The sequence below is a fragment of the Chlamydotis macqueenii genome, chromosome 2 (assembly GCF_036417535.1).
Source record: "Chlamydotis macqueenii isolate bChlMac1 chromosome 2, bChlMac1.mat, whole genome shotgun sequence".
Classification (NCBI taxonomy): Eukaryota; Metazoa; Chordata; class Aves; order Otidiformes; family Otididae; genus Chlamydotis; species Chlamydotis macqueenii.
In genome coordinates this window covers 112,569,097-112,588,566 of record NC_141557.1, presented here as the reverse complement: position 1 = coordinate 112,588,566, position 19,470 = coordinate 112,569,097, and the positions used below count along the sequence as shown (strand labels likewise).

Here is a 19,470-nt window from a genome sequence, read left to right as displayed (position 1 = left end):
CCACTTAAAGAAAATCGTAGCAACTAGGGGTTGTGTATTGCTTTTGCACTTCTAACTCCAACTGCAATCACAACACAAACTCTATCAAAGCCCAGGGCTAACAAATGAACTCTAAAGCAAATGACGTCTATTCCAAATGCTGTGGTAATATTTAATAAAATTATCACTGATTTTTAAAAATAGTTAATTTAAAAAAGCTACCTTACTCACCTCTAGTCATCACATAAACCTATGACAAATCCCACCACCCTCCTCTGCCAGTCTTTAGGAGCAATACTTTCTTTGCAGAAACATTGCATTATTAGTTTGCAAAGGGCTAGAATTTCCATTTTACCACCACTGCAGCTGCAATACTAAGGTATTTTTAAATGTATAGTTTAAAAAAAAAAAAAACCCTCAACCTTTTTTTCAAAAAATCTGAAGTCAATAATTTTAAAAGCAGCTGAAACTTAAGGGCATAAAATAACAGCGTGCCTTTGATGCAATCACTTTTTAATAGCAAAGAGCCAGGTGAGAGCAGCAGCAACACGCTAAAGTCTCAGCTTGAGATTCAGGAAACATCTTGGAAATTGGGCACTTTTCCCAGAAGTGCAGTAGTAAACACAGAAGCACACAGATCATGTATCAGGGAATTGCTTATTGGCAATACCACACCTGTATATTGAAGCAAGAGACGTGGAGCTTTGTATTTCTAGTACAACAAATACAATTAATCCCTTGGGACAAGTATAGCCTGAAATTGTACCCCAACTCACAGTTCTCACAATAACTTTATGTGATTCTCTAAGTGCTCTGGGATCTTTGTTTGTAAATAAATGTAGGAAGTACTGGTACCGAAACGAATACATTTTCCCAATTCACAGTAGTCCTTAGTGTGCCTAACCATTTTGTTACCAAAGAGTTGTGACAGATTAATAGATTAGCAATAACTGTCCAAACAAATGTTGCTTTAGACTGTAAGATTAGGTGCTACCAAGGATATCTGATCTTGAATTAGGGTTTGGCAAGCAAAAAAAAGGATAAAAACCTAGAGCTGATGGTGTGCAAACTCTTTAACTGAAAACATCCATTTTTGCTTTATATGAAACACAATGCATGTCCCCCATTTATTTTCATTACTCCATCCTCCCATCTTTTTTCCTTTAGCCCTACATATAGTAGAGCAACCATAAAATATTTACATGAGTCTCCACCTCACAGTTACTAATAATTACACCTTTGACATCATCCAAGTAGCATTGCTATCCTTTAATTAGTAGTATTATCCTACTTTACCCTTAAATGTTACAGGTACTGACTTAAAGAAATACTATCACCACAGGGCACAAAGTGTAGACTGGATAATAAGAACAGATTGACAGGATATTATATCTTACTCTTCTGCTTGAATGGAGTCTGCAGGAGCTACATAATTGCTTGGGATGTAGCCCGTTTTTCCCGTAGCAATGGATCTTGCTTCCCACCAGTCTCCTTCCCTGCAATGCAACATCAGTTATCTCTTCCACATATAAACAATATGTCATTCTCTAGAAACTATAATATCCTCACATATGAAAGGTAGGTTAAATTTAGGTCATTTTAGTTAAAAAGACATCTAAAATAGTCTGAGCTGCACCTAAATACATTTTTCTTTTCCTTGTAAGCGACACAAGTGCCTCTTAGTGGAATTTTGTATTTTAAAGGGGATTTTTTTTTTGTTTTTTTTTTGTTTTTTTCTTTTTTTTTAATGTAAAAGGAATTTATCTAAATATGCAAAATACAAACCTACGACAAAACATTTTATGGCAGAGATGTGTAAATAAACTTTCCAGTTCTCTGGTCTGCATCTGCCTCTCCCAGATCATTCTGCCTGTCTGCTGACAGTGAGCGACACAGAAAGTAGGAAGTCAGCTAGTAAACAAGGGAGCTGGATGAATGAGAACTGCTACATGTATGAATTTGAACTATCATCACAACCAAAAGCTGCATGTAAAGAAACCTCCAAGGTGAACAAATTATTTCCTTTCACTAGACTTCTAAAAATCAGGCCGTAATACTTTAAAGCTGCTGCAATTAAACTAGAACATCAAACTACTCCTAAGTATCAATATTTTAACTCCATGCTTGCTGAACTCTCTCATTCAAGGAATAAACACAAACACAACTGAACCCACAACTACCACATCTACTCTTCACTGAAACAGAACATGCAGATTTCAAGAAGAGTTGAGGATTTATTTATTCCCAACAACTAAGTGAAGTCTGTGAACGAGAACACTTACGTGTTATTTATTATCTGGAACCGTTCACCTTTCTTAAATGAAAGGTCATCTGTAGTTCTAGCTTCATAATCATATAAGGCAACAAATACAGTAACACCACCTTAGGAAAAAGAAAAAAACTCATATGATATAGCAGTAACATTGCAACACTTGATTTAAGCACTTGTCCATGAAACAACTCGTCAGTTTTGATTTGGAAGCAACTAAACTCTGGGTTGCATCTCATTTTGGAAGCTGGATCAATAAGAAGCTCATTTCTTAAGGCAGAGAAAAGTCTATAAACATACCCTAAAAATATGCTTCCATGCCACAAAAGGCAGCTAGACACATCACTGGAAGTACATCAATAATTAGAGTATTTATATACAGAAACCTGCACAACACATCAGCAGTCAAAAAAAGCTAGCTTCTTTGTTAAGCTAGCTTCTTGTTAAGAAATGCAATCCTAGAAGATCCTACAACACCACAACAGGGAACCATCAGCCAGTAATTTTTACAGAAGTAGTTTCCCATCAAACTTAGCTATACATAACTGATGAGTCCCCAACTTTCTGAGGTTACACATCAAGATCTATTCAATTAATTGAACCAGAAATAAAAGTATTTTGTTGCGGACAAAGACATTTCTCTGCTTTAGGACTAATTTTTTTTTCACTCCATCAAGTCTCCCCATCAGTGAAGCAGACCCTTGCTGAGGATGATCCATTAGTGCATTACTCTAAAGAACAAGGACTGAGAAACACCACAGGGTGAGCAGCTGCACTTGACCAATCCTAAGGAATTTGCTTCCCCATCCCATTTCTGCTACAGGGCACGCTGTTGAATGTGTCCCACAAACAACATACATGTGTGAAAGACGGCTGGTAGGGAGGCTCCTGTACTTATGGTAGGAAAATATTTTCTACGCTTAAAAGAACTAACTTATAAAACTGGGCTGAAAGAGAAAGAGGGAAAGGAGAACAGGCTATATGAGATGTACAGGCTATGAGCAAAATAAAGAACTATATACCATCACTAAAACAAGGTTAAAATAGAAAACTGCAGATTGGCAATTCGGAAAGACTTTTTAAAGCTCTAGAAATGCTATTTCACAGTCTAATGGACATTTAGGACTTGGACTAATCATAGTCCAAGCAATAACTTACTTTAAAAAGTATAATATTACATCTCTAACATGCATATGTATACCAGGATATACATGGAAAACCACCAACAGAACCATGTTGCATCAAATTTTAGATCTTACAATTAACATGACAGTGATCAGGAAGAAAGAATACATAATGCAACCAGTATTGTCTACATCTAATGTTCTTTTACAGTGTACACTTTTGGATGTAAAAGCTCTTAATGACTTAAATATTTTCATTTGATTTAGAGTCTTCCTCTGATTATGCTATCTCAGCAGGCCTCAGCTGGTAACGAATTTACAGTTCCTCTAGGAAAAACAGAATAAAAAAAATCCCCATGGGAGGCCACAGTAATTGAGGGGGTTTTGTTTGAAGTGTGATTTATGAACTGAAAATGAATTAGAATATTCCCTAGAAGTTAACAGTTGTGAATCTAAGTTAAAAATCAACACAGTTCTACCAATTTTTACCTCAATCACTACGTTACTGCATCATTTTGATTAGACAAACTGTGACACGGAGCAAGAAAATTGTGGGGATGCATACCATACTCACACAAATAGAAACCAAATGTTACGGAAATAACCCATGCCTAGAGACTTCTTCAGCAGATGAAGAAAATCAATACTCTCAAGTCACAATACTATAAAAGTTTTTAACTGCATATACGGACATGAAGCGACTCTGAGAAATTAGAAATAAACTGTACAACATCTAGAGAGATACTAGCATGGGAACAAGAGAGAGATTAATTCATCTAGACAGTGTAGCACTAGCCAAAGTAATGGATTCAAATGTAAGCCATGCAATAAGAGCAGTATCAGTAATTATCAATATATGTGTACTCTTAATTATTTTTAAATAAAAAAGTAGGAAAGCTAACATATAACCCTTGAAAGTTTTGATTTCAACACTTTAGCTACCATAAAACCTCTTTGTATTCTCACTCACAGGTGTTATTTATTTCATAGCAAAGAACAATCAAATACTTCAGGAGAACAGCATCAGCACAGAACGTTTTAAACAAACAGATAAGCACTCGAACGATTTTTGAAGTTTCTTGCAGCTGTTTTCTTTGTGAATCACTGCAAAGTGACCTAGTTTAGCTGTTCAAGCTGTTTGTGGTCCTAACACTTCCGTTAAAGATTATCCTTTCATTAGGCCAGTATTCCCATCTTCTAATCTAGGACAGGTTTGGAGAGAAGACTTTGCTTTCTTGTTCAGCATGAGGATAACAGAGCACTAGAGCTTACACAGCCTCATGGAAGGCAAGAATAGCGGTCCATTTTTCTGTTTTGATTTTCAGTAATATTCTATGAATTCAAAGTATCTGATGACTGAGAATGTGTAATACAGGAGCAGTGTGACCAACTCTGATTTCTTCTCCTGTTGTGCTCCACAGGAATAAAAGATGGCTCAACTCTTTTCAGTTGTACTACAGGCCACGATAACAACCATATCATCCTTTTGTCAGACAACACTGATGGACTGGATAAGTACTACTGACAGTTATGTCCTGTTTGACAAGCCCATCTATTCTCTCTTGCGAAACAAAGGGCCACAGAACGTGATCCAGTGTTCTATTCGTCACAAATACAGAAAGCTTACAGACAGATGAAGTTCGTCATCGTACTCATTCACAAAAATATCCAATTTTGATTGATCTGAAAATCGGTACTGAATGTACCAAACAACTGCAAATTTTTTTTTTTTTAAAAAGAGTGTGTATTTGTGGATGGGCTGGTTTTACAAAACAAGGAGGAGTAATTACATATACAGTATCGTTTTACCTGATTGCAAAACAATGGAGGCATTCACCCAAATCAGCCTGCCTGCTGATAACTGAATCGACACTGATGAGATTCAAGACTATCTTTTCACAAGAAATCTCTCCTGTTGACTATAGTCCAAGATATAACATGCTGAACTACCAGCAGGAACAGGGACAGGCAAGAGAGCATCCCTTCTGGTCTCTGCAGCAAAGGATTTGTGGTACCTGGAGAGGAGCTACATCCCTGATGTCTTGTAATACCCAGGAGTGCCTGCACACACTGCCAGAGATCCCCATGTGAACAAAGAACCAGATCTAGTAAGAATAAATATACAGAGGTTCTTGGAGGAGATGAGGATTTTTTTAAGGGTGATAAACTTCACTTAGTGGAGATAATGAATAAAAAGAAATGTTGCTCTTATTTTATTTCTGTATATGTTCATCCAGAACGGGGATTAAGAGCTGACTCAAAAATTCTGAGACAGGATAGATGCTAATTTTAATTATTTAGTTTCTAATTAATTTCCAAAAAAAGGAATACGAGGTGATCATTACCTGACAATTCATATTTGGTCTCCTGCATTGCTTAATGTCAAGCCCAGAGTGGGTTTTTATGGATCTCAAATTTCTGGTTTTTAAAAGATCTTAAATGCCATTGTAATGAAGCAAACATTTAAGTACTATAATTGTGCTAAAATTAAAGGTTTGTGGGAAAACTAGAAATGGACTAATAAGGAATTACTTACCATGTTTTGTGAAGTGTCTGTGCAAAGCTTCTAGAATAAATGGCTCTTTCCTCTCTCTCTCAAAAAAGGAATAAATTACAGCTGCCTCTCAAAGATATCTAGAGGAACTAATAAAATGAGCCATGTGCACAAAATCAATGTTTCTGTAATGAAGTTTTAAGAGTTTGATATAAAGGTGGGTTTATAACAACAAATGTGCATGTTGCTTTAAAATGCTGTATGTTCAGAACTTTATATCTCAGCGAAGAAGGTCCCTGTGCCTTGTAAATTCTATTTTTAAGTTTTCAACTGTAATGTGGCCACCAACTATAAGAATCCTGCTCTTTTGTTTCACACATATTGTTCATATAGTAAAGTACACAAATATACTGCATATCCTGTTTAGCTTTATAAATGAGCAGATTCAATGTTGCATTACTATATATAACTTAATCAAATAAGCCTGAAAATCAGTTTAAAATATCAATTTCCTGAATTTGGAGTGTTTTTCATTTTGCACCTCTCTCCAAAAGTTTAAAGCCATTATCCCATGTGCATTCCCTCAACAGCTTAGAACTTCTAACTATTCCCATTAGTGCCTTTAATGAGTCATAAATTTCTCTGTGCTTCGATCCTAAAACCCTCTCCAAAATCAAATGCCAAAACACCCAATCCCCAAGTCCCAGTTCACTAGTCAATATGGGCTGAATTATTATTTCAGAGTAAAGACATTAAAAATCAGAAATCCCTAAAAGGCAATTTATTTTAAATTTGCAATTTATTTCTCTGTGGCAAAGAGTCATAGTACTTTTTTTAATAAGACTGTCAAGCTTTAATAATACAACACTAGCAGCATCATTTTATGTAACACTCACCTGTTAAAGTACTAGGATATGGACTTGGCACAGCTGAAAATGAAGATGATGCTCCTCCAAAGGGTGTCATTCCTGAAGGCCCTCCAAAAGGAGTCATGGAATGACTATTAAAATTGACTGCTGATCCCTTTATTGATGGTGACTGTGTTGCTTGGCTGGAGTCTGATCCGTAATGGCTGACATGGGAAATAACAGGTTCTGGAGTATTATCAGTTCTGTATTTCATGGCTGGACCTTTATCTTCTTTGCTTTTAATGCACCCCATGGCTGCTCCTGTAAGAATGAGAGGAAAAAAATGAGTTCATCTCCATGTTGTATCTTTTGATAGTTAACACAGAAGACTCTGAAAAAATTAACAAAAATACTGATTTACTACTGTTAAAAAAACCAAAACAACCTGCAGCTATTGCTACCATGTGCAGATTATAAACCCTGATGAAGAAGTGTTCTGGAATAAAATCTAAACTATTCCCAGACTAGAGAAGACCTAATTATTTTCCCTTACAACATCACACACTAACAGTAGATTTCAATTATTCTTCATCCCAGTTCCTTGGTGGACTGTAAATGGTAAAAAAGAACAAGAGGAAAAAAAAATATGGAAAAAAGGAGGAGTTAGGCAACAGATGAGAAAAAGACACTGAAGACTTCTAATGGTAGGGTGGAACAGAAACAGAACTGACAAATCCAGGGTCAATTATATGAAGCAAAATCCAAAGCAATTACACAAAGAAAACGAGTGGGGCATTCCTGCTTTCTTTTTTAAGCACCTGTGCAATAAGGTCCTGACCACCTGGTGGTATTACAACTCATATCTTTAAAGATGTAGAGAAGTTTTCATCCATTGCCAGCCCCCAAAATACAACTCACAAACAAACCTAGGATATTCACGGCCACAGGATAGAGTTAGGCTCTAGAGTCTAACTAGAATTAGAAAAAAAAAATTAGAAGAGCAATAACAACATCCGTTCTGGTTTAGAAACTGAACTGCACCCAGGCAGGTGACAATTTATAGCCCTGACGAACCAAGATTGCCACCAGCTCCCACTACAGGCAGACTATGCAAGAGCTGGTAACTCAGGGGACACCTACTACCTGCTGCTGGAGGTAATCAGAGAGAAGACATGTCGCCAAGAATTAAAATGACTGTGTCCTAAGAAGTCACCATCTGCCATTTATCAGGTGGTGACAACTGACAGCAGACATTTTCTGGCTTACCTTAGCTGGGAAACAAATCAGGAAGAAAACGGGAGTCTCTATGAGATGCAGCACTAGTCTGGCATGAAAATTCTTAGGAAAAAAAGTTAAAAATATATTTTAACTTCAAAAGGAGCAGCCATCACAAAAATGTGAAATCAACTGCTCCACATTCTCTAACAAATTAGTTTTTTTTTTTAAAAAAAAAAACCATTAAAAATATGTCTTCTGATAACTACAACAGTTTCACGGACTCTAGCTAACAATTAGGGAAACTTTCCCATTTTGTGTCTAACTATTTTTTTACTTTACAAACCTCTTTTACCTTGTTAACTATTAGACACAGAAATATGGAACAAAGTAAGTCTTACTAAGCAAATACTGCCTTAATATAGTCACACTGAGAGAAACTAATTCCCTCTATGCAACTAACCATTAGAATATTAAAGATACTGTAATTGCCTCAAGAACTGTAAATCAGAGTTCCTGGAAAGAAGCAGCTCTGTAGCTGGTAAAACACCATATGAAATTTACTGCTTATAAAATTAGGAATATTTGCCTTTTCATATCAGCCCCTACTAACGCTGTAATGTAATACAATTACTGGTGCAGAAACAAGTAGCAGCAAAGTCAAATAATTGCATTGTTACAAATCTTGTCTAAGAGTTTTACATGGAATAATGAATCACCACAAAAAGCACATCTTATTCACTTTTTTTTTTTACTTCTGATACTATTATTGCCAATTCATCAACTGTGTACAAGTGTTAATAGACCAATACTGAAATACATGCACAAAGAATGTAGTATGTCTAAATAGCTTACAAAAGAAGTCTTACAATCTACTGTAGAACAGCCAGTTGTTAATTCACCATACAAGTCAATCAAACACCCAATCACATCCTTTTAATTTCTCTACCACCGCAAATAGACGCTGTAATTTACACCACTTTTCTGGGGCCATGCAGCTGCTTAGTGTGAATTTTTGCCTTACTTTGAGGTCTATTTCTTTGATTCTCTGTAAAAAACTGCAAGTAAAGTTTTCTCCTAGCACTGAATTCAAGTCCAATCACCTTTGTGAAAATGTGTTTGCTAATAGTACTGATTCCCTGCCTTTGATTGAAAGTTAAGCATCAAACACTATTCAAAAGTCCAGGAAACTACTGATGTTAATAAAGTAGATTAAAAGGGAAATGTACGGACATTTATATGACTAATTGTTCATCACAAATATTCTTCTTCCCTTACTTCTGGCATTTGGTTAACATGAACAGCCTGGTAAGACTTCAAGATACCAAAAAAAAAAAAAAAAAGGAAAGCAATTTACCAAGTAATATACAACTACTGGATTTTGCCCACGGTATTGCTGATTTAACCAAATGACCTGTGATGAAGCGTCACCTATACTTGCTCACACACTTAAGCTGTGGTTAGCAGCAAGAAGTTACACTGGTATATTTGAGTGCCACCAAGAAAAGCCTTTATTGAAGATGTGGATTCATTCTAGAGAAACTGAGCCAGCCTCTCACTTGCTCCTTCACTCCCCAGCCATTCACTGTTAAAAGTAATCTTCTTTCAGGGGTTAAAGAGATTAACAACAGAGATTCAATCAGCACTCCAAAGACGTTCAGAAATAAGCAGACAAAAATTTAAAACTATTTTTATAACTACCTACCCACAAGAAAAAAAACTAAGGAAGCAAACTCCTTAGCTTTTAAAAGTCAAACACATAGGTGGAAATTACCATAAAATACTGTGTGTGCATTTATGAAGAGGCATTTGAGGAATGAGGGGAGGGAAGACAACCTAAACCAAGAGTGAGTAGTTGGGAAGGGCAAAATGATTGCTCACCCTATGAGGGGAAAAACCCAACGACTAATAACTGTTTAGTCTTCTAATAAATTACTGGATAAAGAAAAAAAAAAAATCCCTAAGCAGTCAGTATGCAATGCTGGATTTGATTATTCTGGTACTGCATTTGTTATTAAAAATGGATGTAACTGAAATAGCTTTACAACTATTTTAATAACTTGACAACTATTTTTATCACCCTTTGTCTGACCAGCAACAAAATATTATGAAATACATTTCTGTCATAAAATTCATGGCTGTCTTTATGAAACACTGAAATATTTTTTGAAATAGATACAGATGAGAAGTTCCTCATGCAGAAATTCCAGATCAGTTCACTCTGTAGAAGTCCATCTATACAAAGAAATGCTGGCCCAAGGTACGCTATTCACAAGCCAATAATTTCCCATTAGTTAAATCATTATTTTAGACCAGGCTGGTGTCTAAAACAAACTACTTGAGCAACTTCAGTAGCTTGTTCTTTCTTTGAACCAAATACTCTCCTGTTGGTTCTGATCAGCACACCCACATGTTTGGTGGGGTGGGTTCAGAGTCAGCTTACTGGAGGTCTGTCAGGAAACTATGCTCAGAAAGGCATGGACTAAAAGCACAGATGTCTTGTTCTGCTTTCTAGATGAAAACAATCCTATGTTAGAATGTTTTCAAGAAGAAGCAGAAGTAAAAATCAGCACTGGAAGGACAGTTGAAGGTTAGCAGGATGCCCACAAAAATCAATAGAAGAAACAGTCATCAAACAAGATTTTAGTAACATCTAATCTGCCTTGGGCTTTTTGAAGAAGTCATACAAAGGGCTAAAAGTTCATTGTCGTTCAATACTCTACAAACACCTCAGACAATGACAGAGGACCCTTAACAACCCCTCTGCCAAACAAGAGAGCTCCAAGAAAGTCATGCTGCCCTCTTATCTTCACAATCCTGTTCTATAGCAGAGTGACAGATCACGAGAAAAGCTTTGTTCAACAACAATTGAAGAGTGTGGCCAGTAAATTGGCCAGTAAATTCTTTGTGGTGCTTTTTTTTTTTTTTTTTCCCCTTCCTTTCAGAAGGATGACCTACCAGCCTAAGAAAAATGAGTTTTTCCTCAAGAGGCACTATATCCTAGGATAATGACAAGCAGTTCCCTTGGGGTGTATGCAGCCTTGTCCATGCAGCCCGGAGAGGTGGGTGTCGCAAAGGAACCACTCATTCATCCAATGCATCTTAGCTCTTCCCAGTTGATAGTTACAGAAGTTGTCTACTCATTGGTTCCTTGGCACACAATGTTCTTGGGAATGCTTCAAGAAAGGTCTCCTGCTGGTGTGAAGGAAGATGCTAGGGCTTTCTTTGAAATAAGTGATTTTAACTCTGGTGAATAAACTGACAATCTGTAATAGTTAGCTGCCTCAGAGCAAAGCAGTCTCCAAACATCTCTAAACTCCATATTAATTTTCCCCCCATACTCTACCCCTTGGCATCAAGATTTTGAAGGCTAGATGTTAGCCTCTGAACCCCAAAAACCAAAAGCTGGGAGAGTCTCACACTGCTTTCACTTGCTATAATGGATTTAATAATAAACCCATTCACTAGAAAAAAAAAAAAAAAAAAACAACAAGAAAAATGAGGAGTTTCCTCTTGGGGCCAACTGGAAGTACTTGTCTAATCTTGCACTTCTGTTAAGGTAAAGCACATCCACAGATGCCTTCTGGAGACTTCATCATGATTTAAGGCCAGGAACGACAGCTGCACATAACTGTTCCAATGTGCCACAAAGGGAAAGACACTCTAGGGAGTTATTCTCTTTTCAACCTCTAGACTAAACTGGGTACTAGAACCATACAAAAACTAAATGCAAGAGATAGAGCAAAAGAAAAATCACTAAAGGGAAGGGCAGGCTGCAACATTTATTTTTTCCATTCCTTTTGATTACTGAAATTGGTCATGCAGTCAAAAAGAGCACATAAGTCATTTTTTCACTATGAAGACACAGTCAAGTTAGAAGGACAAGCAAGTCAAATCTCTTTCCAGAAGGCTAAAACGAGACTGCCTAAAAACAAAAAAAACAAAAATGACCCCAAAACAACCCCCTCATGCTACACAACATAAAAAAGAATTTCATTTGAGGTTCACAAATTGCTAATTACAAGATTAAAAAAACATTGAAGATTTCCACTGCTACTCTACCTTCACTTCTCAGTTAGCAAAAAAAAAAATAAATTGTTTCTATCAAGACAAGAAGCACGTTAACCTCTCAAATGTGAAAGAAATATCTTACAAAAAGGCCCTCTTAACTTTCAGCTAAGGTAATGATTTAAAGTTATTAAAATTTCATGCAATGACGAAGACAGGATATTCTGTGGAAGGTTCAGTAATGGATCCATTAGCTGAGGATTTGCTCCAGCACGTGCAGAGTTGACTCCGTATGTTACCGGAGACATGCAACCTATACTGGCTTTTTGTACACTAGGCAAACAATGCAGAGCATCCACCAAACAGCTGGTGGTATTGAAAACTCATTTATTAGAAGTGACATAGACTGAAAGAAATGAAGATAACCAGAAAAGAGGCTAACAATCCCTTTGGCCAGTGCTGTAATATACAACTAATTCACTCCATCTTTAACAGGTCACTGCTTTGGTATGAAAATATAGGTGGGCCTTCTTGTCTACAAAGCAAACTGTCATGTTTGAAAAGGAAAATAAACTAAAGAATTGTTCTTTACAGAGTATATACAATTTTTTTGAAAAATTACGCAGTTTTTAACATGTGATATAATTTCTCTTCTGTGAGCTGTCATGAATTGCTAAGTTTGCTTATTTTACCGTGAACAACCCATGGCATTTTGAAGAACGATGTTCTACTGGATTCAGTTTTATAATTAGCAATAACATTAGTGTAACGAGACCTTAGAGAGTCTGTATCATTATGCATTTAAAGCGCAACTGACATGACCTTGTAATTAACGATCTAATAAGGAGAAAAAAGTGAACACGAAGGAAGAAGCATACAAAAAAGGCACTGAAGCAAGGATTTAGGCTACTAGAATTTCAATGTTTACTACACATCTTCATGCAGTTCTACCCAGCAAAATAACTATAAAACAGCACTATTAGACTGTAGGATCCCCACACACTAAACATATATTTAAAAGTAGAGAAATATTCTCTTTATCACTGACTAATGCAATCTGAAATTTTTGATCCTAATGTTTCTACAGACCAAATCCTGCTTTTATCATGACTATACAAACATATTCAAGAAAAAATTCTGGGGCTGCTATGGTAATACTTTTGATTTCATAGAAGCAGAACAAACTCCGGACTGTTTGCTAATACAGCTACAGCTAGCAAACAGAGGACTCTGTAAAAAGGGAGAAAAATCAATGAGTACAAAATTACTTTTCCAGTTGGACATTTTGTATTTCAGAGTTAGAAGTTGTTGGAAATATTGCATATTTCTGTTCTAGTTCATGTATTTTACAAGAATCAGAATTTTAAATTTGTATTAAATTAATAATTGTGACTGATCCTTCTTCTGGAGGAGCTAGTCACCTAGCTGACAAGATCATGACAACAACTGTGCTCTGAAGGAATACTAGATCTCAAAACACTATCTGGAAAATTAGGATAAGCAAGAATTGCATAAAAAACAAGAATATAGATCCTTCACTCCTTTATGTCCTTCCATGATTTCTTGACTATTTTTTGGAATGGAAGACAAGAAGTTTGATGGAAGTGTGCTTCCTCCAAGGTTTGAACGGCTTAGACGTGGGAGACTTGCTCAGATGTATTAGCCTTTGGACATCACATCTATGAAGGACACTGAGAATTTCCAGTCCTCCAACTTGAATCGCCCCAGACAAAGGCTTCTTTCCTGAAGAAACACTATCTGAGATAGTTTACCAGATGTTGTATGCAAGCATAGCAAGAACAGGTGGCTTTTCCAATCAAACTAGTAAGTGGTCAGGAAAGATAGAGTAGAGGTAGAAGAAAGTAAGCCTACTGTAATTTTAAAGACTTTTCTCATCAAGTAAGAGCCAGTTCAGCATCCTGTTTCAATAGCGGCCTTTGCCTCTAACCAGCAGCTCTTCCTTCACCATGGGCCTGGGGGTGGACTCTGACAACAAAGAAGGATGTCTCTTTGTAGAATGAGTAACCAGCAGGAGATGGCTTGGAAGATGAGAGGAGCAGGATGAGCACAGACTGCTTCAACCTCCACCAATCTGTAGCTCAGGAAGTCCACAGTTAGACGGAGACTAAGGATTCAGGTATGTGACAAAAGTCCTACAGGTGTGACCTAGCTTCTGAGTTTAAACTAATGTAGTTATGATGGTGCAACACCTGCACAGGATTTGCATTCTAATATAACTATGTCTTTACTTGAATTGTTTTATACTGTCTAGTTTAAGTCAGAATAATCATATCCAAGTCATAGCCAATACCTGAACCGAGATCTTTCAAGTGTGACTGTAGTGGTCTGACTTTTACTCTGACACAGATGAGCAAGGCTTCCTCGTCAAAGCTGTTCAAGCATCTGAGAAAGCACACTCCCATCACCTACCTCCTTGTCTTCCAGTTGCTCACACAAGCAATCTCCAATTTAGCTGGAAGCTGCCTACCCTGTGCACAAGGCAACAGAAAGCACAAAAGAAAGAAAATGCTGGGTGGAAAAAAAAAAAAACAAACAAAAAACCACCCAGCATCCCAAACCCACCTGCAGTAGGCACAAAGCTTAGCTGGGGGTTATCTGATTGACAGCCATAGGGAGCTGCTTCTAACTTCCAGCGCACAGCAGAGAAAACACGCCAAATTTATATGTTTAAACTTTTTTTTTTTTAATTACCAATTGCTAAACAGAATTTCTATTTAAGAAAGTTTGTTTTCAGCATCTACTCTGAATTTTCAGTGAGGTCAGCATATTTTTCACATCCAGGAAGAGTGAAAAATAATTTGTGCTTTTGTACATCCAATAAAAAAACCTGCCAAGGAACCTAAGGCAGATAATGCAAAATACACAACACTGATAGATTACTTTTCCCTATTCCAGCAGTCAAGATCACATGGGAGAGATTAACTAAACTATCAGAATTGCAAAAGCAATTTTATGGGCTGAAATATATAATACATATACATGAGATGATTTTTAAAATTTAGTTACAATGTCTAGCCACACAATTTCAAGTCTTTACCACACAAAGACATTTTCTCTGACAACAGATGATACTAGAGACAAAATAACCAATATATTGTCTAGACAGCTTTACTGCTGCTCCATTGTCTTGAACGTTTAAGTACACAGTCAATAAATAAATCCGAGCAATAAAGGACAATTCTGATTTTTCAGTGTAATAGCTATTTTTTAATTAATCTGTAAATAATTACAAATATCTGTCCTGATTTAACCCCAGCTGGCAACTAAGCACCACACAGCTGCTTGCCCACTCCTCCCCTGGTGGGACAGGGGAGAGAATCAAAAAAGAGAGAAAATTTGTGAGTTGAGATAAAGACAGTTTAATAGGTAAAGCAAAAGCCACACACGCAAGAAAAGTAAAAACAGGGAATTAATTTACTACTTCCCATCAGCAGGCAGGTATTCAGCCACCTCCAGGAAAGCAGGGCTCCATCACGCACAACGGTTACTTGGCAAGACAAATGCCATCACTCCGAACGTGCTCCCTTTCCTTCTTTCCCCAGCTCTATATGCTGAGCATGATGTTGCATGGTATGGAATATCCCTTTGGTCAGCTGGGGTCAGCAGTCCCAGCTGTGTCACCTCTCAGCTTCTTGTGCACCCCCAGCCTACTCGCTGGTGGGATGGGGTGAGAATCAGAAAAGGCCTTGATGCTGTGTAAGCACTGCTCAGCAGTAATGAGGGCATCTCTCTATTATCAACACTGTTTTCAGCACAAATCCAAAACATAGCCCCATACTAGCTGCTCTGAGGAAAATTAACTCTATCCCAGCCAAAACCAGCACATATCTTAAAAACTAGAAGTCTAATATATTCAAGAAATCTAGCCAAAAGATTGCTTCAGATTACAGTAAGATTCATGTCATAATTTGTCAAAGCTATCAAGCCCATTTCAGACAGGATTTAGGACTCAGTTTATAAAAAGAAAGATTTTGTTTTCATGGAATCCTATTTGGAAAACAACAAAAAGTATGCCTGGTATCACAGAATATTTTCACACACTCAAGGTTTCAACCATTGTGTTTAAGTGTATTATTTCCAAAAAAGATGCATCCATAATTTATTTTAAAAGCAACTTTCAAATATTCTTTACTAAAGTAAGCTAATGTTCTGTTTTCTTTCAGCAGGAAGCATGCAAACTGCCTTCTCAAGGGACATGTGCATTACAGAAAAAGTGAAGTAAAATTCACATGGTAGAAGAACAATTTGCATCATTTTTGTTCTGAAAAATTCTATGAAAATTAAAGAAGTCATTTCTTTCAAAGTTCAACTATGAACTACATATGAAAACCAGACTACAACATTTACAAGCTCCCAGAAAAATATGAATCTATAGTATTTTTCATCTTCTCAGCTGGGCATGCAGCTGAATTGGCAACTACATTTTAAAATGACAGAGGAATTCAGTATCAGCAAAAATCCAGTTGCAACTTCATTTAATCAGTTTAGAAATATAAAGGAAAGGAACAGTCACAGGAATTTAAAAGATGAGTCAAAAAAGGCCTTATAATACATGACTTATATCCACCCAAATTATAGCACAGGAACACCGCTAGGGAATCTCATGGAACTTCGATGTAATTTATTTGGTGTGTGTATTTGCACTTACCTGCTATGTAGAGATGAATTTTTCCAGTTACTGTTTGCCAAAAGTCACACTAAATTGACAGTAAATTCCCCTTTATTCTCAATGCTATTTTATCTGAATATAATTGACGTGATTAGCATATTAACAAAAATCAGTAATTAAAGTATTTAAATCCAATTACTGACAAAATGTTGCGGCTCATTTATTCAAGGGCCATATACCCAGATTTCCTTCAGCAATTAGCTCTCTGCTGAACAAAAGGAATTTCAAGAAGCCAGCTGGAAAATATCAACCTTTTGACTAAAAGAAAATGTAAAACTATGTAAAACAATTACAGCCACACATGTACACTGTTCAAGATTCAATAGCTTGTGTTTTCCTTCATACATAAAAAACAAGTGAAAAGTACAATTAAAGAAATTCAAAATTAAACAAAGAAATGTAAGATGACACCTGCTAAATAACACCCTTACTAAAAGGGAAGAGCTGGATGATGTTTTAGCTAAACAAGAGTTATTAACCTAATAGCTATCATTACTGCTGTTCTGTTGCTTTCTATACTGCAGATATTATAAGCAAGAAAACCAAGAGAAATTACCTTATTTAGCTTGTCAGGCATCTTGCACAATAGAGGTCATAGGGCTGCCCTAAATTAATTTCTCTTTTTATGGTTTGAATGTATGCACATGCTCAAATTCATTCAAAGTGACCCGTTACAGAAAGTTTACCCACACTGGACAAGTCCTAAATTTTAAACACAGTAACCACTAAAACTACATGCCTCACGTCCCATCTGAATTTAACGCCAACATCCAGCCAGCAATCTTGTCATAACTTTGCCTTGGAGCTCTACCACCAACTCATTTCTGTTCCTTGTGTAAGTGAATAGATCACAGCTCTCTTTAACCTTCCTCTTGGTAAGACTGATGCAATCCCACTAGACTCCAGTCTAGCAAGTAGCTCCAGTCAGTCAACCACCTAATTTTCTCCAAGGTCCCTCAGTTTTTTCAGTGCCTCCCATTAACAGGAGTCACCAGGAACAGACATGGTATTCCAGGTAAGGGATATTTCTTAATCCTTCTTCACAATATCACATAATGGTTTAGGTTGGAAGGGATCTTCAAAGATCATCTAGCTCCAGTCCCCATGACCATGGGCAGGGACACCTTCAACTAGATCAGGTTGCTCAAAGTCCCATCCAACCTGACCTTGAACACTCCCAATGATGTGGCATCCACAATTCCTCTGGGCAACCTGCTCCGCGGTCTCGCCATCCTCATCATAAAAAAATTTCTTCCTTATATCCAATGTAAATCTACCCTCTTTCAACTTCAAGGCATTATCCCTTGTCCTATCACTACAGCGTCTGTTAAAGTCTCTCTCCATGTTTCTTGTAAGCTCCCTTTAAGTATTGAAAGGCCACAATAAGGTCTCCTCGGAGCTCTCTCTTCTCCAGGCTGAACAATCCCAATTCTCTCAGCCTTTCTTCAAACGAGAAGTGTTCCAGTCCACTGATCATTTTTGCGGCTCTCCTCTGGACCTGCTCTAACAGGTCCCTGTTTTTCTTGTATTGTGGACCATAGAGCTGAACACAGTACTTCAGGTGGGATGTCTCAAGAGCAGAGTAGAGGGGCAGAACCACCTCCCTCGACCTGCTGGCCACACTGCTTTTGATGCAGTCCAGGATACGATTGGCTTTCTGGGCTGCAAGTCATGTATATGGTCGGCTCATATACAATTTTTCATCCACCAGTATCTCCGAGTCATCCTCTGCAGGGCTACTCTCAATTAATTCCCCTTCCAGTCTGTATTGATACTGGGGATTGCCCTGACCCAGATCCAGGACCTTGCACTTGACCTTGTTGAACTTCATGATGTTCACATGGGCCCACTTGAGACTCTAGCATTTATTTTGGCAGCAGCCACTACTCCTTATGATTCTCAGGTCTTTTTCAGTACTGCTTTAGAAGAGAAGGGAAGAGAAATCTCCACAACCTGAAAGCCTGGCCCACATCCTTCTTGCTAGAAGTACGATAATAATTTTGTGGTATTAAACAACTCTTAACTAATCTGGATTACTCCAATCGTGGAGCTGTGAGACAAATTTTAGGGAAAAAAAAAATATTTCTATCACTCACCTGAAAATGGAGACACCAGGACACAGAAAAAGTCTCACCATTAACCCACCCAGGGCTTCTTACAAGTGTCTCTAATAGTCCACTGCCCTGTTTATCATCTACCCTGCGAACACCTGGCACTATATTTTGCAACGTGCATGGAGCTCAGCCACGCAGCATCTCTACCTTCCAAGTTTATCTGCTTCTGCAGGAGAAAGACATTTCTGCTGCACTTCAGCAAGCATACTACAGAAGGAAAGCACTGACTTTCTTCTTATCTTGGGAGGCAAAACTGTCTTATTTATAGGTTAGAGTCACTTGTACTAGGCCAGGGTTGGCTCCTGCAAAGTAGGTGTATCCTCTGTCTTCAACAGAAAAGTTTTGCTCCAAATGTGGGCATTTACTAGCGATTTTGTGAGCCTGCTATCAAAAACAAAACAAACAAAAAACCCACTTAATTCTTTGCTTTCAAAAACAAGGTGTTACTTTCCCTCACATTCATGTTGTTCCATTTGCCTAAGGAATCAAAACACTCAACTCTTTCCACTCCACACTAGCAATTACAGTGATGTGTACGAGGTGTACCAAGCCTGCAATGATAGCATGTAACGGAAAACCACACTTCCCATTCCTTGCTGGTTTTCTTTTAGATTCATCTTCTGCTTATTTTTCCTCTACCACTTAAAACTGTTGAAAGGACTTTAAACACAGTCCATAAAAGCATTTCTGAAAAAGACAAGCTTTTTCCTAAGCTTTTCTTATTTGATG

At 37.4% G+C, this 19,470-nt stretch overlaps 1 protein-coding gene across 1 annotated transcript in view; it reads right to left on the bottom strand.

Annotated features, from left to right (window-relative positions):
- YES1 (YES proto-oncogene 1, Src family tyrosine kinase) overlaps positions 1-19,470 on the bottom strand; it is a 49,779-nt gene that overhangs the window by 9,519 nt on the left and 20,790 nt on the right. The window contains exons 2-4 of the mRNA XM_086740693.1: positions 6,763-7,035; positions 2,262-2,361; positions 1,377-1,475 (exon numbers count right to left, since the gene is read on the bottom strand). Coding sequence (XP_086596819.1) covers positions 1,377-1,475; positions 2,262-2,361; positions 6,763-7,027 — 464 coding nt within the window. The 5' untranslated portion in view covers positions 7,028-7,035. The remainder of the gene's footprint in view (positions 1-1,376; positions 1,476-2,261; positions 2,362-6,762; positions 7,036-19,470) is intronic.